The following is a 22,953-nucleotide window of genomic DNA, read 5'->3' as shown; positions in this document are numbered from 1 at the left end:
TGGGAGATCCCGAGCGGGATTGCGGTTCAGATCATCATTGTACTGTTGCAAGCTCGCCTGTCAAACCTGAATCTCTCGATAACCGTAAATAATTCTCTACTATTTCCACAGCTCAGAGGGAGAGATCCGGCGAGCCGAGGGGACCGGTATATGTTGGTAAATTTTGAAGACGTTCCGTACGGGATAAAGGTAGAGTTTGTTTTCGGGTCATGTCCAGCTTTACATTGCGCAGATTGACTGTCCCTCCATCGCTCCACCACGTTGTGATCACTACATCAATTGTGTAGAGAAAATCTTCAGGAGGAGCTTTCATACCCCTTTTAAAACATGGCCGACATTTTGTTTCAATGTGAGCAGCAAGGAACTCTGGGTGTTATTTATACAGCGAGGTGATATCTGCGGGGAGGGAGGGGGGAGGAGGGGGTGACAGACTAACTGTTAGCTTACTTTACTTGTTTAGACCAAATTGCCACTTTTAAGTCACAGCACACATTGCGACTTTCCCACTTTGTAGTTCATTATCCCAGGGCTGCTCGCACTAGCCTGCTAGAAACAGATCAAGGTCTTGGCTGCAGTGCTGTCAAATTATTGGCTTGTACAGAGGAGTCGACCTATATATGTTTATCAGTTAAGAATCATAATAAAAAAAAAAAAACAAGTTAATTATTATCTTGTGCAGAAGTTGTCTGGTGGTCACAACAATGGGGCAGCTATCTATCTGTATGTGTGTTATTATTATTAACCAAATGTTTTGTTTATGTTGTTGATTTTTATTTTTTTTAAGGCTGGATGGAAAGAGAGCCATGCCACTTTCATGACAGAGTTGAGGAACCTCCAAGCAACTGGACTAACAACAATTGGCCAGTCCTTGAGGACCGCTTTTGATTTACTCAATCTCAATAGATTAGTGACTGGGATAGACAACTATGGACAGGTATGTAGCACTGAAGAGGCAGAGAAGAAATCAGGCTTATAAACTGTTATGACAAGATGCTATATGCCCCCCCCACAGACCCCCTCTTCACCCACCCCCCTTACTTCCCTTCTCCTATTCCAAGTCTTACAAGCATCAACCACCTGCATACTGTGACCCCACACACTTTCAGTCATGTGCACATGACACAAACATAACAGCAACAAGTTAAAAAGACAGGAGCGGCTTTATTTTTTCACCTCAGTAACCTTTATTGATTTCACCATTGATTTGGTGACACACTGTCTGCCACTGTGCTTGAAATAATGGCTAGCTTCATGCTAATATTTTTAGCTGTATAGACATTAGAGCTGCTAAAGGTCCAGTGTGTGAGATTTGAGGGGGGTTATTGGCAAAATATGGCAGAAATTGAATATAATGATCATAAGTGTATTTTCATTAATATATGATCATCTGAAAATAACGTGACTTTAGAATGAGCCGTTGATATTACAGAGGGTGCGGGTCCTCTTCTGTGGAATTGCACCCTCATGTTTCTATTAAAGCTGCAACGATCAAGTGATTATTAATTGACTATTTGCCAACTGTTTTCATGATCATTTTGAGTCATTTTTAAATAAAAAATGTCCAAATTATCTGGTCCGCAGCTACTCAAACATTTCTAATATTTTCTGGTTTCTTTACTCCTTTATGACAGTAAACTGAATATATTTGGGTTCCAGACAAAACAAGATATTTTAGGTTGTCATCTTGAGCTTTGGAAAACAGTGCTCAACAGTTTTTTTTCACCGTTTTCTGACATTTTATGGACCAAACATCTAATCAATTAATCGAGAAAATAATTGACAGATTAAAACGGTAATGAAGACAGTCATTAGTTGCAGCCCTAGTTTCTATAGTAGCCTTACTGCTAGATGCCACTAAATTCTAAACATGATGTATTTCAAATTTGAGTGTCTGCACAGTATTACCGGGTCAAATAGTTAATGAAGTCTGCACAGATGCACCGGAGTTGGTATTTTATGAGCGACACCTACCCAAAACTAATGTCCACTCATACAATAGATCTGCTATAGTTTTTAATGGTTTAGTTTTGTTGGAGCTGTTTTACAGAGGTGTTACTTCAACTTAATGGTTAAGTTGGAGCTGCTGTTAAATTGTGTTGCGTTATCCTGAGAGGTGTTCCAAATATTTACTCTGCCCTCATTAACTTTAATGGGTTGGACAAAATATTTGAAACATCTCTCAGTAAAAGTGCATCTTTGACCATAAAGGTGAATCACGCCTCTCTGCAACAGGTTTCAATGCAAACTGAACTTTACAGCCTTGATTTAAGGTATAATGTATTCCTGAGCTGCCAGTTTTGACTGCATGATGTTTTGCTTGGTAGATCTAAAGTAAATACTTTTGAGTATAGTTTCTTGAAGGGGTTCAATTTATGATTATTTGCATTATCAATTAATTTATTGATCATTTTCTCTGTTAATTAATTAGTTATTTGGTCCATAAAATGTAATAAAATAGTGAAAAATGTTTTGCCAAAGCCCAAGATGACATCCTCAAATGTCCCAAAGATAAACAGTTTAATGTCATAGAGGAGTTCACATTTAATAAGATGAAATGGGATAATTTGGACATTTTTTTTTTTAAATTACTCATCCTGTTTAATGATTAATACAACTGTTGTTGCTTAATTTAATAGTTTACAAGTAATCTAGTAATCGTTGCACCTCTAATTCATTTTAAAAATAATTTTTTTTTACATTTTACTGAACTGTCAGTTGTTACTGATGCTGAGGTTCATACAGATTCGTAAAATCTTAAGTTGGGATTGTGTTTTGTTCAAGTTAAGAGAAGACATGCATTTAGCTTAAAAGAGTTATTTAAATATTCTCTTCACAAGATCATGATTGTTGTGAAAAGGCCCAAGCAAAATAAGCAAAGTTCATAGATGTTATTCTATTGTCTTGAACAGCTCATATTTAATTTGTGAATTTGAAACAAGTCTCTCCTCCAGCCGAACAGCAGAGTCGGCCTGATTCACAGCTGGAAGCCTGCATTCACATAAAATTAATTGGGACTGAATTTGGCAAACAGACATTTAGAGAGCCCGCAAAGTCTGTAACCAATTCAATATTACTGGACCAGTTCCAAAAAGTGCCGCCGCATGACCTCACCAGTCAAATCTCTGTGGTCAAAATTCCAATTTAGGGAGGTAGTTGTTGAAAGTAAATTCATGCTAGAGGGGGTTTGATGGGTAGAAGTTGTGAGACCGTGTCTTGGAGAACTACTCTCATGTTAATGAAATGACTTCTTTCATCATTCTGCTTACTTTGTATTGTGACACAGAATGACCAGAGTGGCCCTAGACTGATTTAAAAAAAGAAAAAAGAAAACTGTTTGTGGGAGATGGAAGATTGTCTTCTGTCAGATGCCTGTGAAAGTGATGCAGTCTGTCTGGGGAACAGATATTATTAATATAAGCTTTGAAGTGTAGTTAATACCCAGTTTGACTGCTGGGTGAGGTTGTGGTCAATATAGAATCTGGACGCCTGCTTCCCAGTGTGGAGGTAAGTCGGGAGAGTGGTTGAAATAGTGAATGATTAACTAGCATTTCCTGAGTAACAAATAGAAGATCCCTGCATACATACAGCATACATAATGCATGTCAGACACTCTCAGGAAGTCTGACTGCCATTGTCAACAACACTGTCAGGCTGGAAGAAGTGATTATGGACACAAACACCTGCCTGTGAACACAAACGGCACATGCTGAGGTCAAGGTTACTGTGTCCTGCCATCAATGACCTCTTAACAACAGGTTGACATTATTTATAATTTAATGACCAGTTCTGTCCTCTCTGCCTTTTCAGAGCTAAAAGGAGGTCTGACTTAGAATAAATGGTTCACTCCCCTCCATCCCCCAGTCTGACTTTGACGTCATAACAGACGTTGTAATTACTAGTAATGAGTGTTTTTGGAAGGGCTAACTTCAGTACAGTACCTTGAGAAATGTTCCATACAGTTTTCGATACCACAAAGAAAAATAAGACATTGAGGACATAAAATGTTTTATTTTAATTAGAAGATAAAAATAACAAAACTATAAGATGACAGAGAGAAACATAACCCATTTGGACACATTCATTTTTTTTAGGTCAGACCTTTAATAATAATTAAATTATTTAATCTTTGAAATTAACGACATCTTAGTTAATTTACTTCAAACCGTAGTCAAAGGAGGCAGGTGTGTGCCAAATACAGAAAAGATAGAACAAGAAAGTGCAGCTGGTACTCCCTTATTGATACTGCGATAAATGAGTATTGAACCTGTTTCAAATAATCAGAATTGATATATATCAGTATTTCTGACAACCCTTCTTGCAATTAGTGTATTTTGCTTACTGTGTCTTTTCAAAAGAAGTGGTCTGTTAATGCAGTTAATGTGTAAAACTTTCTTACCAGTAATCAACAATCTATTAACTAATTGATTAGATCACTAATTGATGCTGTGATGCATCACATCACTTGTTAGCTGTTTTCTGTTGTTTTTTATTTTATTACTCTTTTTGTTACCTTTAAGTGAAGCTTAAGAAAGGGTTTTGCTCAGTAAGTGGAACAAATCAGCTTCCAATGAAAATTAATTTGACAAGCAAATGTTTGAGAGCAAGACTGACATTGTTGTTAACATTGATGGTGTGAAACTCTGTGTACACACTTGCAACCATCCTGATTTTCCTGGGAGACTCCCATTTAACTCCCGGGATCACAGTTCTCCCATATTACTCCCAATTTATTGCAAATTCTCACACCTTTTTCCCTTTTCATTATCACAACCTGTTTCTGGCATTGCACAGCGTGTATAAGTGCTACAAGTCTGCAGTTTCCACCCAGACAACAACACACATACACATGCAGGGGAAGTTTTAGAGGAAAGGGACACAATTTTCCAAGAGCAGCCTAATTAACTTACCCTTGGAAAAAGATATGGCTAAATAGACTAAATACTGTGGTCCCATTGTGTTTTCCTGTGTTGTTTATTGGCAGGCAACTGTTTGCAAAAAATGTGCACTCGTTATTTTGTTATTTTTATTCTTTAAAAGTGACCAGAATGCAGAAAACAAAGTCTGAAAGTCATATTTTTTTTTTGGGGGGGGGCCTCGGCTCCCACTTTATTTTTGAAATGCTCTCTGTTTTTGAGGTCTTAAGGTTGACAAGTATGTGTCTATACTGTCTTTTATCAGTACCCATAGTCATTTGATTAAAGCATGATATGGGATGCAGATGTTGGTGATAAACCTAATTTCCTCTGAACCTGGACAACATTATCGGAGACCTTTTCAGGTGCAGCTCTTTTCTTTGAGCAGTCAAAAGTGACAGAGGTTTCATCGGCGCTCTGATGACTACACACACTTTTTGTCTGTGTTTTTCCGTCTCAATTAGCTTAACCAGCTGCGAATCAAAGCCAAACCAAAGTGATGCAGCTTGTGCTCAGATTGGCTTTGTGTTTGAAGCGTCCCGTATAATAACTCGTCCGCTTTTCTTCCCAATTTAATTCATAAAGAAAAGTCGACTTTGATTTTTCATCCTCGGCACATTAGACGTTCGGTGGGGTTGAAAAGCTAGAGAGGGAGAAGACAGGGGAGCAAGGCTGTGGGGAAGTTAATATTGCCCTGGAGTGCTTCTCTCTACAGTAACAAAGAGCCCTCCAGGTTGCCAGGCATCTGAGATGACTCTCCCCTGGGAAATGGAGAGGAGTATGGAGGTAGAGAGGGAACCAGCCAGCGGGTAATCCTGATCTCATTTTCATTAAGAGAGCCGAGGAGAGAGACGGCAGGAAGGGATGAGAGTGAGGAAATAATATGACCGGTGATGTTTGGTCGTAAGTTAACATGTCAGCGGGGGTGATAAACAGGGCTCTAATGGATCTCCATCAGTCTGGCATTGTGTCAGCAGAGCAGAGATCCTGCGGTTTCAGATGGACTTGGCTGTAGGCGAATACATAGACAACCTGTCTGTGTCACTACAGATGATTGGGGCTGCAGTTGCCAATTATTTTCATCATTGATTTATATGTTAATTATTTTCTCGTTTTATCATTGTGTCCGTAACTTGTTGGAAAATACTGAAAAATGCTAAACCCATGAAGTCATAGATGTTTCATTAGATGGCTTGTTTTGTCTGTCAAGAAGTCATAATAGGTATGTTTAGTGTATAATAACCTGAAAATAAGAATCACTGTTTTCTTTAGAATGAGCTGTTTATATTTACGGAGATCCACTCTCATGGAGGGTGCCATGGAACCGCGTTGCCATGTTTCTACAATAAGTTAAACACTAGCTCAAGTTACAGCCTTTTGCTTTTTGTGCTAGTTTTGCAGCTATCATGGGTTCTGCTACACACTTGGAAGGGGAGGGTGAGACGATGTGTTTGCTGTCTGTCACACTGCTAGATATCCCTAAATCACATGCAGTCCTCCTTTAAATGACTGACTCTCAAAATAGTTGCAGGGTCTCTGCAGGTCCTTAAAGTCCAACATCCAATGTCTTCAGTGATCTGAAAATGTCTTATGATTGTGACAGGTCTTAAAAATTGATTGAGTTGTGACTTTTATAAAATTGCATTAGCTTCAGTCTGGCTTTTAAATGTGTTAGAAGTTACACAAACAGTACTGCCCAGCACTGTCCCCATGTGATGATACTCTGACCTGTGAGCTTGTAGTAGACACAGTTACAGGAGCAAAGCTTGGCTGCTGGTCTAAATTGTCAGTAAAGACTGATGTAATGTCCAAAAATCTAGTTTTAATACCTCTATTTAATTCTTTTTTTCACCCCCTTATGACCAACACCTAATTGCATAGCAACAGTAAAAGCTAAATGAGCTGATGTGACACGGATGAAATCATCGCTCGTCTGGCAAGTTAGCCTCATCGCCAACTCATTAGCATGCTAAGAAAGTGTTTGATATCATAAAGGGATTTTTGGGGAGGGCAAAAAAATGGTCAGGTTGTCATGGATACCTACAGCACAGTGGATCTTGGTGGTATCTTGCTCTGTTTACTTTGGGCTGTTTATGAAAGTGGACAGGTGCATCATTCAGCAGAGGCCTCGGCCTACAGGTAGGGTCCAAATGGAGTGGCTCCACATCCGCTAATGGTTGCACCTCTGTCAGAACAGGATAGGCTTTATGAAGCCTTCGTATGACTCTGCAGTGAGGTCCGGTGTGCTGACTGTTTGCTGACAGGACTTGAGGTTTTACACTGTTAACTTGCCGAGTTCTTCTGTGGCCTCTGTGGAGATCCCACAGGGCTGATGCATAGTGATAAATGCAGCACTGCTCCAGTTTCATTTTATCAGTGTGGAGTGCTGGTGTCATGAAATATTGTGGGGTCTTAGCAGAAATGAGGTTTCACATAGATCCTCAGGTAATGTGCTCTGCCACTGTGGAGGACAGTGAACATACACTGCAGATACACACCTTTAATGGTCTCAGATGTGTAGATGTAGTCACTGTCTGTACTAAAGACAGTCCTCTTGCTGTTTTCTTCTTATTAGTCCCTGGAGTTAATGTTCTCTCTTTCACACACCCACTCACTTAAAATAGATCCCCTGTAAGTTATCTATATAATGATAGGTTATCTGTGCTCATTTGTGCCTCATACTTTCAAGTGCTATAAATACACAGCTGCTAAATTCCAATATGAATTTTGCTTTTGGCTTCTATAAATGCACTTAGCTCTTTTTAGTTTGACACATTGTTTCTGTCTCCTCTTCTTCTTTTAGTTTTAAAATAAATTGCGAGTGTCTTTTTTTTTTTCTTCTTGCTTCGCAGGGAAGGAATCCCTTTTTCCTCGAGCCCGCCATCATAATCGCCATCAGTGACGGCAACAAGTTGACCAGCAGCAGCGGAGTCCAAGATGAGGTCAGCCAAATTGTTTAATCAAAGCCCTTTTCTGCCAAAAAAGCTCTAGCTTTTGAGCTAGTTCTGCTCACGATTCTTGGAACTTTGGTGCTATGTAGAGAACGAGCCTCTTTCCACTACTTTTGAGTGGAGCCACTGTAATCAAGAATGTCATCAACAGAGGGTGTTGAACAATGCACAGCAACCTGTAAAATATTCTTTGTTCCCAAGGAAGGCCCTGTATTTTTTAGTGTCAGCTGGGAACCAATTTTTCAGTTTCCGAACCAGTTTAAAGTGAGCTGCGTGAAGTAGAACTGGGCTGGTGCCATGTTGGTTGGAGAGCCCTATCAGGAGTGCTTCATGTAGTTCTTTCAAAAAAAAGTATATACTAAAATACTCCTCTAAGCTTCCAAAAGCCCAAATTGGTTGAAACACTGGTTTCCCTGACATCAATGCTACAGCCGTGGTGTACATTTCGCCTTTGAGTGATTCAAACAGTTAATTTTTATCATTTTTTTTATCCTGCCTATAGTTTGACTTGTCAATCGACCCCTGGTTCCTTAAAATCCTAAATAGTGTAGAAGAGCCCGTCATAAATTCCCACAAGTTGTCTTCTCTTTTATCCATGTTAAATATCTGTGGTGATACTCCCTGTGAGATGGAGAGGTCTCTATTAAACCATGTAGTCAGTTTTGTAGCTTGAGAAGCAGAACTCTTGGAGGTCAACTCATACAATTAAATCCTTGATTCTGCAGCCACAGTCTAATTTATGGCTTCTGTGATAATTCCAGGCTTGTGCCTGTTCAGACTGGGCTGATGCTTGGTGGGGAAGTTTGACTTTAATTGCAGCTCTTGTGACAGTTACATAAAAGTCCAGGATGCCACTGAAATGCCTAAAAAGATTATTTATGACAATCAGAATGTGTATGTGCAAAACAGTATGATGGACAGAAGCCTGTTGCTGGGAGAGGATGATGCATCAACATGATGAAATCTTTTAATAGCTCTTGATTTTAACAGTGGGTGTCTGCTTAAATGTCTTGAAGAGTTAATTGTTGTTGTTTAATTACCCACCATAGTTCTGCTTTTTTATACTGGATGACAGCCCAGATCAAGGGTGGGCAATATGAAGTAGATACTCTGCCATGCTATATTTCATTCTATATTGTAATACCAATATGTTATGGATGCAGTAAAATGTTTCCAAGTTCAACTGAAAAATGGTCTGAAGAGAAGATGGGATATCTTGTTTTTGGATCATGCAGTGAATTAAATACCTGATAAATTATGGCACTTCATCAGTATTCCTATAAAATGTCCTGCACATTTCAGTTTTAGCCTAAAACAACCAGTGATATTACAGAGAGAGCATCCTCGATCTAGACAGTATAGCAAAATCTTTACCAACTCATTTCTGTCATCTCTTGGTCTGTGTGTATCATCATTTTGTTCAAACATTGTCTAGCTGTGATCCATGTTTCATTTTGTCATTAATACTCAATACTCTGTTTCTCTGCACCATCCAGCTCCATCTGCCTCTGACCACTCCGCTGCCGGGTAGCGAGCTGACAAAGGAGCCCTTCCGCTGGGACCAGCGTCTGTTCGCTCTGGTGCTGCGCATCCCCGGCAATGCATCAGTGGAGCCTGAACCCCTCGGCGGTGTCCCACCTGACGATTCTCCAATCACCCCCATGTGTGAGGTCACTGGAGGTAGGTGGACTGAGTACTTACGTGTTTGTAGAGTGCATTTGGACATTCCACCAGTTTTACTCAGAGGGGGTCAGTTTTACTTGTCATGAGGAGTACTACAAACGAAGCAGTTAGTATAATGTTATATCATCTTGAGTTTGTGTTATAAACTGGGGCAATAGAATTGGAAAGATGAGGATATTTTAAGAAGTAATATGTAGCAATCACGCATGAAAAAATGAGTACAGCAGAGTTGGAGCCATAGACTGTATATTAAATTGTTTGACATCCCATTAGTGTACGATTTATGGGTGAAGTGAGTTGTCTCTGGCCTGGGCCAGCTGCAGGAGCTCTGCAGGAGCACAAGAAGAGTGCAACGCTGTAATTTGACAATAACAAGCAACACTGAGTTCTACACTTGAAGATGATCAGCTGTTTATAACTGTCAGTTGCCTGTCAATGTAAATCTAAGCCTATTACCCTGAAAACAAAAGCCCACTGCTCTGGAAATACACACTCTGGAGTTTGAGCTCACTGGCTGCCTGTCTTTCCACCAGCCAGACTCCATTAGCATATTTTTCAATTTATGTATTATAAACATCTATTCCTTCTAAAAGATTATTAATGATTTCTCACAATGCATAAACAGACACTTATTCATTCAGCGAACAGTGAACAACACTAATTTGAACTGTGATTAATGTGAAATACAAAGACAGTTATTCCAGCCCAGAATAGAAATTTCAAAGGGGGACACTGTGGCTATAGTGTTGTCACCGTATTTTAACCTAACATATTCCTTTGATTTGTGATGATATGTCATGGTTATTTTATGATTTATTACAGTAAATAAATTACAGATTTCGCCTTTAACAGATAGGGAAGATTAAATGAAAGATGCTATTAAGTAGAGATGCAATGATACCAAAAACCCAAGGAACAATAATGCCAAATTGACGACTTGAAAAAAATATTCTTCATTACATAGTATTTCTGATGTGCACAGCATTTTTTGTTTGCATAAAATTTATTTTTCCTTTTAACTTAAAGTGTTTCTGCTGTCACTCTTCAATTAAATAAAAGTAGCCAGCCATGACCTAAGCATGTGCATAAATTGTTTTAGTCAATATATGTTTGGATTATGTTTTTACAATTACAAAACAAAAACGATGCAGCAGCTAGTACCAGTGCTTTCACAGAGTAAAAAATGTAAAATAAAATAATAAATCTATCATGGTAAATATCATTACTATCTGGTACAGTATCAAGACTTTTTGTAATCACAATATTGCGATATTCAGTGTATTGTTGATTCCCTACGATAAAGTTGCATTACAGGAATTGCAGGATCCAGTGTTTTTAGTGCTTGATCCAGAGGATATCTCTGGCTGTGTGGCAGTGACTTTGACCATTTTTTCTTTAATCTCTGTCTTACAAGTCTCCACAACTAATGCAAGTGTGAGAGTAAATCATCAGAGTATATATTTTTTGTATTGACTGAGATTTATGGAATTATCCTGATCATCCTTTGTTCATTACTTAGTGTCCTCAAACAAAGAGGAATATTCTGACTTTGTCTTAATTGCTATAGTTAAATTGGTGATGATGAATAGTTTTTTTTATTGTATTATATTAAATATGTGCAGTCTGTATAGGCTGACAAGACTCAGCAAATCTGGTCCATTGTATAGCCCATAGTGTTTCAAATAATACTCCAAATAGAAACTAGAATAGAAATTAAGAAACCCAGTTCAAGTAATGTGTATAATTAGATTTAAAGGCCTCTGTGTCTGCATTTATAGATTATTAGTAAAGTCTATTCAGTTATAACCTGTATGAGAAATAAGTCATTCCTGCCTTCTTTTTCAAGTGTTACAGACAGCTGGCTCCGTTAAATTGACTGTTAAAATTTAAATTCTTTGATCATCTGTACCTGAGTTACTTGATATTGCTCAGAAGGTACCATAATATATTTTATTTTGCAGAGCCATTTGTTTGTAAATGGATGTCATTATGACTTTATTTTGGTAAAACATCATAGACAGATTCCTCCTGGGAAGGACACAAACCTAATTTCTCCAGCAGAGTCTGTTGGAACATGTTGGGACAAGCATGCACAAGTATTTATAACACTAGATCAAAATAGCTATTTGTTAAATGCATTCCGTAGCTCAGCCGATGAATCATCTCCGTCAATACAAAGAACCAGGAGAATAATGGGTGTGGGGTTTTTTGGTGAAAAAAACTGAATGATAGAGAGAGGAAGAGGGACGGCCCTGAGCACTGTCTCAGCACTGTCTTGCTCAACATTCAGAGTTACTTGTGTTTACAGGTTTGCCAGTGGGACGTGAACAACCCAATACAAACACAGTATGCTCTTGATTTAACCACAGAGCAAGCCTGCTGGAGCTGTTGTGGAGGGGTTAAAGGGATAGTTTGATTTCTTGAAGTGGGGTTGTATGAGGTACTTATCCAAAGTCAGTATATTACCTACAGTAGACGGCAGTCAGCATGCCTCCAGTTTGCAGAAGCAGCAGGAGTACCAGTGTAGGAAGACAAGCAGTGTACGACTGGGGACAGGGTCAGCAGGAAGTGTACATTGTATTTAAAATTTAGACAGCTTTTTCTGAGTGGAAACAGACATTATGTAAAACAAATGTCACTCTCTCTCACTTAACCAGACTCCTTTGTCATTTACATCGAGAACATGTGAGGTGCTCTTCTATAGCTACCTTGACTGGTTGGTTAGTTAGTTTGTTTTTATTGTGTGACTTTGGTGAATCCCAGTTAACCCACAAAAACACCAGGGTTTGACATTAACCGTGGCGCGTGGCCAGAAAAAGTGAGTCTGTGGCCACTAAATAGTACATGTAGGTGGCCCACCCACGTGCTGTGGGCCTTTGCCAACACAACTTTCAAGTTCCACAAACATCCTGATTCCTTTTCACCGTTTAGTTGAATACTCTAAGCAAAGGCTAGCTTCTGACATGTCAATACTGCAGAAGTCTGGGTTTACTGAGCCCACTGAAAATATTCTAAACATAGCATACACTCGAACAGATGTTGATTTCTCTTTTTTGGTGGCCTGTTAAAGTGACTAAAATACATTTTGTTGCTGACCTTGTCCACAGCAGTACATTGCTTAGCCTTCTACATTGGCATTCCTGCTGCTTCTCCAAACTGGGGACATGCCGATTGCCATGTACTGTAGGTAATATACCCACCACAGATAAAAATCCGAGCTATCCCTTTAAATGCTCTTCAGCAGTAATTGTTGATTAAGGTTAGAAAGCCCAAATTTTCCCACCTGGTCCAGGATGTCAACTGACTTATCCCTGCTCACAGGCCAGTCAATGATTTCGATCTGTAGAATAAGCCAGACCCTGGCTGCCTCCCTCCCAGTTTTAAAGAACATCCACTTATAGAAGTAGCCTTTTATCCCCCCCTCCCGTCTCCAGAGCTCGCACTGCCTGGTTGTGGAAGCAGCTGGTGGGAGGAACAGACTAGAATGATGCTGATGGCAGGTTAAGATTAACACACACATAGAGAGGCAGAGCAGAGCACACCAAAGCTCTGTGTAGCAGTCAGTGGTGCTGAATGCAGAACATGACACAGCTCCATTGTCACTGACGGTCTACAGTACATGCTGCCTGTCCATTACTGCTGATGGCAGACCTGACACAAAGCCACAGCCTATTGAAATGAGCGAGTGAATGGGTGCATAACAGGGTCATTAGAGGTGAAGTTGGAGGCAGTAAATGGCCAGAAGGCTGAATTAGACTAATCAGTTGTAGCTTTGTAAAACACCGTGTCTGATTCGTGCGACCTTTGCTGCTCTGTGACTGATGCTGTGACAAATAAACAAAAGGACATTTCATCCAAATGTACCTCTTTGAATGGCTGTAACTTCTAGTAAGTGTAAAGGACTGTTACAACACCATAAAGATAAATACAGTGTTTATTAGAGAGCACTGGAAACTGCACTGTACTTTTAGTTAGGCACTGCAGTGTTTTAAGTCTGCTATGAGTACTCTACATTTAATTAGTATCATGTGCTTTTTAGGGTTGCAAGTAAGGCTTATTTTCATTGTTGATTAATCAGTCCATTTTATTTCCTTAAATGATTAGTTGTTTGGTCAATAAAATGTCAGAGAAAATTGAAAAAACAGTCTCTCAAACCCTAAGATGGCTTCTTTTGTCCACAACCCAAAGATTTTCACTTTACTGTCATAGAGGACTTGAAACATTTGAGAAACTGAAATCAGAGAATACACTGACTATCCATAAGTAACGCATCCAACCCCAGATAAACTCATCCAAACTATCCCTTTAACTCTGTTCCACCAGCAGCAGCTGTTTTCAGCATTCAAACTCTTAATTCACTGTACTCTACCTGCTCAGCTCCAAACAGCAGACAGGCACAGTTAGTGACCAGCTGGTGGACATAGTGGAGCCTTCAGCAGCTTAAGAGACATATATTTTTCTCAGGTGCTTGTGGAGCTGAAAAGAGAGTGGATATTGTACTATAAATCATCAGAATTGCAATTCCAGATGAATGTTTGTGTTTCTCCAGGTCTGATGGATGTGCTCTGATGCCAGTGTTAGCACAGCTAACACAGTTGCTAGAACAACTTTAACTTTGCTATGTGAGAAGTGTTGTTCTTTCAGCTTGTTCCACTGCCCTCTAGTGGCCGAAAAGATGAATTAATGAACCCATAAAACTCTTGAAAAGAAGACTAAATAGATTTGAGAGGATTCAGCTTCAAAATGTGGATTCAGTACTTTATTCATACTCAGTTAAAAACCATCAAACTCCAAGCCCAGAGCACAGTGTTTGATTTATTCACCTTTTCAGGTCTACAAATACGTGGTTTGTGTGTCTGTGTGTTCCAGGACGTTCCTACAGCGTGTTCTCTCAGCGCATGTTGAATCAGTGTCTGGAGTCTCTGGTGCAGAAGATCCAGAGTGGAGTGGTGATAAATTTTGAGAAGACTGGGCCAGACCCCCCTCCTTTGGAGGGTAAGAGACACATTCGTTTGTAATTTATTCCTGACTCTATTTCTAAAAGACCTTTTTAACAACTGCTGTGCTGCATCGGTTTGATTTGTGGAGATTCTCTTTGCTCTCTCCCACTCACTGTTTTTAATCCTCTCCGAGCTTTTTTCATAAACAGCTGGTGAATTTCACTGTTTAAACCCCCTCCGTCACATTTAACTGCCTACACACTGTTACAGTTTATCAAAATCATTTTTTTGTGTACCTGACAAACACCTTCTTGTCTTTAATTGCTGGTGGTTGTTTTACCTGTGAAGTCAGCTTCCTCTGTACTGCATGTGTCTGTCCAGATGCTCCAGCTGAGGCGTTGAAGTCCGGTGTGCAGCCTTGGCATTGCTGTCACAAGCTGATCTATGTACGACCCAACCCTAAAACCGGTGTCCCCATCGGTCACTGGCCCATCCCCGAGGCCTTCTGGCCGGACCAGAACTCTCCAACGCTGGTAAGAAACACTAAACAAATATTTACTTTCATACTTTAATACCTTATGAGGCCTCAGTGAAATTTGTTGCATTCATATTTTCTTGGACATTTAGCTGACGGTTTTATTCATGACCCAGAGCAACAAAATAAATCTCTAAAGTTTTAAAAAATATTTAATGAAGATCAATGCTTAATTTGAATCTACTCCTTGAAAAATGCTTGATTTTCAACATAATCTGGTGTTTCATGTACACAGTCAGTTTTGAATATTATATATATATATTTTTTAATTATACAAGAACAGTACAACTTATTCCCACTAAAAACTCAATAATAAAAGATACACGGTTAACAAAAGACTATGAAGTGAAAGAATAATTACATAAATTAAATAAATAAAAAACAGTCACTCATTTAAACAAAAATCTTTTCACATTTGAAATGACACGATCTTATATTTGTCAGTGATAACTTGATAGAGAGGAAGGTATGGTTGTATGTTAAGGCCCATATAACATATAATCAAAGTTAAAATAAACAATTGGTAAAATACAATATACATTGATCTTTGTGCATATAAAGGAATTTTCAGTTGCATTTATAGTAATAAATCATATATAATGGTAAACACTTCAAAAGTCTGGAAATTTTTGGTTTTGGTATCTTAAAAGTGCTCAAATTTTACTTAGAAAAATCTGTATGAACCCTGTTTAGAAATATTTGTGTCCCAAAAAAGCCCATATATATTATGCAGATGCAACAAGAAAAAAAGAGATGAGCATGAAAAGTTGTTTGTTTACATGGACACTCAACATAAAAAAGACAGTTCCTACAGTAACAATAGAGCAAAAGGGGAAGTAGTGAAGCTTATAAAACAGAATTGCACCGGCCGCATAAATTTGCCTAATATTAAGGAGCAGCATGGAGAGGTAGCAGTACAATTAAATGTTCATTTCATCAGATGTCCTAATTATTCGTAATTGACATTGGTTTATAACTGATAATATATACATAGTATAATATATATATATACGTATCTGTACATATCTATGTAGAATGTTTTCTGACTAATTTCACTTCTTGTTTTGTTTTAAATATTTATATCATAAACATAAAACGACATTTGACAAAACAGAAACCACAGGAACACATGATAATTATTAATGATCATCATAATTATGTGATGCAACATGAACTATAACAGTATTTAAGTATCCCTCTGTGCCCCACGCAGCCCCCACGCTCAGCCCACCCCCACGTTCGTTTCTCCTGTCTGGACGCGGAGCCCATGGTGATAGACAAGGTGCCCTTTGACAAGTACGAGCTGGAGCCATCGCCTCTCACACAGTACATACTGGAGAGGAAATCCCCTCACACCTGCTGGCAGGTACAGCACCATCACAAACACAACATACAGTAACAAAGGATTACGTAATGTTTTTAACCTTTGCATCTTCAATGATAAATTCATTCTCTCGCATAGCTGGATACTAACAGTGATGTACTACATGCAACGTCAAAAGTTCCTCCATATTTTCTGTTGATGGAGACAAAATATATGAATTTAGAGACTAAGAAAATAAAGTCACAGAGTGTCTCTTATATTCAGTCATTAAGACAGCCCAGTCTCAATAAATACATGCACCAGTACCTCTTCATCTTTGACCAAATCGACAAAGATTAAAACTAAAGACATTTTCTGTATATTTCATTTCACTAAGCTTTGAAGTACACAGTATTGTTCCAGTTTATTTTTTTTCTGTTAATTATTTTTTTAAACACCTAATATATTTTGCCACCTAATAGCCTTGGTGCTGACATATAAAATGCTAAATATCAGCATGTTAACATCCAGATTTTTAAAGATTTTTAAAATGGATTTTAACATGCTAACCTAAGGTATGCTAACATGCTAATGTTAGCATAGCAGCAGCTCAAAGGACATTTGGGCTTGAAGTACATCTGAGTTCAGCTTAGACTGATGAAAGATGATAAACCCCTTTGATTTTCCTCTGGCGCTACCCCCAGACCAAACTTTACATTTTTTTTTTCTTGTAATAAGGTTAGAAAAATACTAAAATTTTCCCTTATTTTTCATTCTTCCCACAATTGCTGTACATCCTCAGGGGACTGTTTTCTACAAATGAAGACAGTTAAAAACATACATGCAAATCCTTCCTTAATATTACAATAAAAAATGCATGGCTATTGTAAGCTGTGTCCTACTTATAGTCATAATAAATGTGTGACAGATGTCATCTGGGGTGAAAACATTAGCTTAAAATCACAGAGGGATTGTTAAAAGATGGGTCTTCCTTGTTCAAGAGAGAGTTCATTCTTCTCAGATTAGGCGTGTGGATTACTCACTGGTAGTGATAATAGTGTATGGACATGTCTCAGGCCACAAATCCTGATGATGGTTATATCCCAATGAACCTGCAGCTTAGTGAGCCACTTAACAAAAACAAACTTTACCTATTTTACAGGTCATATGTTTTGGTTGCTGGTTGAAGAGTTCTAATGTTCCCACATATTCACTGATTTTCTCTCCTCTGTGTTTTAGGTGTTTGTATGTAACAGTGCCAAGTACAGTGACCTGGGCCAACCGTTTGGCTACTTAAAGGCTAGCACAGCTCTGAACTGTGTCAACCTGTTTGTGATGCCCTACAACTACCCCGTGCTTCTGCCACTTCTGGGTAAGACTGATGGATCTATGTCCCTAATTTTTACTATCACACTGTGTGCTCTAGTGAAGTGTGAAATTGCTTCCTGTATAACTTAAAATTTTAACATATGAGACTTTGGTGTATTTTTTAGAAAGAAGATTTTGCAGATGAATGCCATATTTCAGTCTATATTTCTTTCTATTTTGTTTATTGCAGATGACTTGATCAAAGTGCACAAGTTCAAGCCTACCATCAAATGGCGGCAGTCCTTTGAGAACTACCTGAAGACCATGCCTCCATATTATATCGGGGTAAGTGGACGTGGCAACCATTCTTCATCCATTTTGGGGGGGGTCGCTTCTATTTGAATGTTATATGAAGACCATACATGCTGCACTGGTCTCATCACTGTGTTCTTTCCACAGGCTCTGAGGAAGGCTCTGAGAATCATGGGAGCACCGAACCTGCTGGCCGACAACATGGAGTATGGCTTGAGCTACAGTGTGGTTTCCTACCTGAAGAAGCTCAGCCAACAGGTTAGAAGCTGGGATGTTGCGTCTTGCCATCTTGGCACGCATATCACAGAAAATCTGCGAGCGTGCGTGCGTGTGTGTGTGATAATCAGGTTAGATATCTCAACTCAGAGATTGGACCAATCGAATCATACGCCAATATTGGTATTGAGGCCCAATATTGACGTGTGGTAAATTCCACAACACCATGTGTTTGTCATGTGTTTTCGATTTATGAACACTACTTTGTTAGAGCAGTGCAGATTGAAAGCTGGATTACACGTGTGACTTATGGTCTGCTTTTGAATGTAATATAGTAGAAACCTGTTTCAAATTAATATGATATGATACAGCTGGATTAAAAAAATGTACTTGCCACCTCATTCACGGTGTGACAATAAACCAGCACAAAAATGACAATTACCAATATAAACTATGATGTTCTGAGCAAACACATTACAAACATTTGCATGTTGGAACATAAAGTAGAAACTTTATCTCTCAGCAATGCATCAAGGGAAGTTAAACATATGAGGGCTGTCTCTCAGCCTGTCAGCTGCACATGTGAATGTCACAAACCAGAATCCTACAGCACCCGACAATGGTTGAAGGGCACCATTACACAAACTACACAAACTTTCCAGACTGATGTTCAGTTTCAGCCTCATGTAATCTTAGTACTACATCTCATATGAATACTGCTAATAATAAACATCATGAAAAGTGAAAGTGTTCTGGTATCAGTGTAGTATTGATATCAGCAGACATCCAAATTCAGATATCTGTTTCGGATTGGAACTGGAAAAAAAAAAGTAGTTCAGTATATCTCTATTTAAAGAATAAGTTCTGTGATATTCTTTATCCCATAATTGTAAACGCATCCAATAGAGAGTACATCTGACAACAAATCTATCCAACTAACAAGTCTGGTGTGTGTATCCAGAGCCTATTCCTTTGTGTCACAGAGCTCCACTATTGATCAAAAACCTGTTGAAAACACATCAAGTCATCATACCGTTCCTTTACTACACTAAGCATGGGCCCAATTTTTATTCTTTAGTCACTCTCAGATATGCTGGCCTCCTGCTGTAATTATCCACCAATGCACCAAATCCAAGCCAATTGTCACCAAACGCACTTTTTTATTCCTGTTTGAGTTACTTTTGATAAAAAAGACAGGGTTGGTAAGTTTTTGTTTTTTCATGGTATTTCTCAGCAGGGTTCAAATGGGTTCTGGAAATCCATGAAAACACTTATAATTTTAATGTGGTGTTTAAAGTTTGAAAAGTCCTTGGATTTTGAAACTGTTTGATTATGATTGCGTTGCTTTTATAATAAATCACAGCCTAACTGAATAGTTTGCTTTTTAGATAAAGAAATAAAATGAGCCGTGCATGGGCTCAGCCAGGTTATATGGAATTTTGAAATATCTCTGCTCCTGTAGAGTGCTATCACAAAACTATTACTTGCATTGTTTATAACATAATAACATCTGATTTTAAGTGAAGAAGTGAAATAATCATTTTGAGTATATGCATATAAATATAATATACTACTGTAACTGTAAGGTGCTGGAAAAACTTGAAAATTAACCTCAAATTCTTTGGAAAAAAAAGGACTTTGGAAAAGGTCTTGATAATAACAGTAATAGTTAATAATAGTTGAAAACAGTCAAGTAACAAAATTCATAGTCAGATTTTTATTTGTTGTTATTTATGCTTTAGATCAGCATAGGTTTATTTATTTTATACTTAATTTTACTGTCATATACTAAGCAAAAGTTTCTCTTATTTTGTTAAATTAAAAACAAACATATATTGTATATCAGAGATGCATCCTATCAAATTGATCCCTGATATTTAAAAAATTATACCAACCCTGCTGTTCATATTGTTTATATTGTTTCATAAATCAGGTAAGAGACTGAATGTAACGCAGTCATGTTACTTATTTGTTCACTGTTTTAGTCAAAAATCGAGTACGACCGCTTGATTGCCTCGATTGGTAAGAAGCTTCCACCAGAGGCCGGCATCAAGGTGCGTTGGCGAGGGGGAGGAATATCCCTGGCTCAGCGCAGGGACTTCATCCAGCAGCTGCAGAGTCTCACGGGAGAGGCTCCGTCTCTGCCCATGGAGCTCAACCCCAAAGAGTTCCAGGGCTTTCACCTGGCACTGCTCAACAAGGTAAGGTTGGAATTATTATTTCAAAAACATCAAAGTTTCTGAGGATACACAACTTTTAGAAGCAAGAGTTATTCACTCAAGATGACGCACATATCAGCAGTGTCTCACTGAGCTGCATTTACTTGAACAGCTGTGATTCTGATTTTCAACTTGTTCAAATCTCACTTTCAGTCATTTACTTTCTGCTTAGATGTTCCCTTTTTGGCTTTTCATCCAACAGTCATTCTGAGGCATTCATTAAGATGTTTTATGTTGTTTGTGGGCTTCGGCATTTGAAAAAGTGCCCTCTCTCTCTGACTGTATCCACTGTATATCCAATCTATTATGGCTGAAGTACGACTGTATTTCACCAGATAGCAACCATCTTTCCTGACTTGAAGGAAGGCCAGATTTAAGCCCTATCCCTCACTTTACCATCCCGTCTATCTTGTGTCCTCACCAGGGCCTGAAGCCGCAGAGCTTTAGGAATCCGTATGACATCCCCCGCAGCCACCTGCTGGATCAGCTCAGCCGAATGAGGAGGAACCTGCTCAACACCAGCGTGTGTAATCTCAGAGGGCAGGACTCGGGTAAGTCACTGTGCAAGTCCTCTTCCCGCACTCACTTTTGGGAATAGTCACACTGCAAGTGTCCTCTGTTAAACCTGTAACCACACCCAAATGTGATGTCAGGGTAAAAACTTCCAACTGCTGACCAATAATCAGGAAAATTAAAAGATTTTCTGCCAGTGTTTAAAGTATAGTTTGGATTATTTGATGTGGGGTGTGAGGTACTTACCCATAGTCAGTGTATTACCAACAGTAGATGGCAGTTGACATGCCCCAGGTTTGGAGAAGCAGAGAGGAGAACCAGCAAGCTAAGCAATTTACTGCAGTGGGCAGGGTCAGAAACAAAAGGTATTATAGCCACTTAAAGAAAGGTCCACCAAAAAGATCCATATCAGTTTAAGTCTACGCTATATTTAGAATGTTTTAACCGTTTTACCGTGCCATCAGACAGCCTTCTCTGACAGGAAGCTGCCATTATATAAGCCAAATATTCTCCAAAGCAGCCAGACCCCATAGGCAAAATCAGAAATTTTACTTTGCAGAATACTGGAGTTGCTTGTCTACAACTGCTTCGAACGGTAAGTTTGATTGTGTTATTGTGTGCCTTGGGTGTTTTTTAAAGGATTGTTTGGATTCACTGAAGTCACACAATAACACAAACAAACTAGAAGATAAAGGCAGTGGTAGAGCAGCAACTCCTGTTTTATGCAATGTAAAATTAATGATTTTGTCCATGGAGGTTGGTTGGTTTGGAGAGAGTGATGTTTGACTTGTATAATGACTGTTTCCCTTCATAAAGGCTGTCTGATGGTTAAGGAAAGTGGTGGCAATTCTCTAAATATAGTGTGCACTTAAGCTGATATTGATTTTTGTTTTTTAGGTGAACTTTTTAATCACCTTTTGCTGCTGGTTGTGTCCCCAGCAGCTTAATTCTTGGCTTCCATGCTGGTACTCCTCTCTGCTTCTTCTAACTGGGGACATGCTCACTGGCGTCTACTGTAGCTAATACACTAACTATCAATAAGTGTCTCATACAACCTCATGTCAGTTATTCTCAAGTATCTCTGTAAGTTACTCTTTGAGAACAAAAAGTGTAAAACTCTCCCTTCATGCTGGTGAATTTCCCTGTCTCCCTGTCCAGACCAGCTCCACAGCGTGCCAATAGCCCAGATGGGCAACTACCAAGATTTCCTCAAAGCTGCTCCTCAGCCTCTTCGAGACGCAGACCCTGAGCAGCCAAAACGTCTGCACACATTTGGCAACCCCTTCAAACTAGACAAGAAGGTAAGTCCCACCAACCCATATCAACCCCAACCCTCCCCCTCTTTCATTATAAACAGAAAAATGAAAATTACTGACCATCCTCCTCACTCCTCCCTCAGGGCATGATGATTGATGAGGCGGATGAGTTTGTGACCGGTCCTCAGAACAAGGGGAAAAGACCAGTAGACAACAACAACATGCCAGGTGGAGGGCCCAAGAGACGGCGCTGCATGTCTCCTCTGCTGCGTCTGGGCAGGGCCTACACCCCTCCAGTAACCCCCCCTGCCAGCCCTCGACCAACAGCAGGTGAGATTTGCATTGAGACCGTGACACATGTATAATTACACGTCTTAAAAATGCGAACTGTTAGAAACTGTTTGAATCACTGTTCAGTTCTCATTTTGGACTGCTTGTAACTTTGTGTGGTTTTGGGACCAAAGCCACTTCTGCTGACACAGTGCTTCGAAATCACTCAGGATTAGACTCTTTACAGTGGTATCAGCAGCAGCACACAGTGCACCAGCCCACACTGTCAAATCTTACTCTCCACTGTCCCTGAAGGTTTTGTGAAAACAAGAGCATTCAAAAAACAGGTTGTTCTGTGAAGACATTTTATTATACATGCATTTAAAATGTTTTAATGGGTATTTCTTGTAATGTTTTCATTGTGTAGTTTAAAGTAGTAGTGCAGTTTAAAGGTGCCCTATGATGTTTTCATGCAAACAGTTGCTTTTACAGAAACATTAAGTGTTTCTTGTCAAAAGTCATTGTGTGCACCAT

At 39.1% G+C, this 22,953-nt stretch overlaps 1 protein-coding gene across 1 annotated transcript in view; it reads left to right on the top strand.

The window, feature by feature from the left end:
• Nucleotides 1-22,953, top strand: part of ints6 (integrator complex subunit 6) — a 29,138-nt gene that overhangs the window by 484 nt on the left and 5,701 nt on the right. Inside the window, exons 2-15 of the mRNA XM_084724813.1 lie at nt 112-189; nt 785-934; nt 7,766-7,855; nt 9,361-9,544; nt 14,417-14,542; nt 14,869-15,020; nt 16,236-16,388; nt 17,565-17,697; nt 17,884-17,978; nt 18,093-18,203; nt 20,147-20,362; nt 20,805-20,931; nt 22,052-22,194; nt 22,293-22,479. Of these exons, the coding sequence (XP_084580939.1) occupies nt 112-189; nt 785-934; nt 7,766-7,855; nt 9,361-9,544; nt 14,417-14,542; nt 14,869-15,020; nt 16,236-16,388; nt 17,565-17,697; nt 17,884-17,978; nt 18,093-18,203; nt 20,147-20,362; nt 20,805-20,931; nt 22,052-22,194; nt 22,293-22,479 (1,945 nt within the window). The remainder of the gene's footprint in view (nt 1-111; nt 190-784; nt 935-7,765; nt 7,856-9,360; nt 9,545-14,416; nt 14,543-14,868; nt 15,021-16,235; nt 16,389-17,564; nt 17,698-17,883; nt 17,979-18,092; nt 18,204-20,146; nt 20,363-20,804; nt 20,932-22,051; nt 22,195-22,292; nt 22,480-22,953) is intronic.

Source organism: Lutjanus erythropterus, chromosome 8 (assembly GCF_056507025.1).
Source record: "Lutjanus erythropterus isolate fLutEry1 chromosome 8, fLutEry1.hap2, whole genome shotgun sequence".
NCBI lineage: Eukaryota > Metazoa > Chordata > Actinopteri > Lutjaniformes > Lutjanidae > Lutjanus > Lutjanus erythropterus.
Note: the sequence above shows the minus strand (reverse complement) of the source record. Positions and strands in the feature narration are given on the sequence as shown.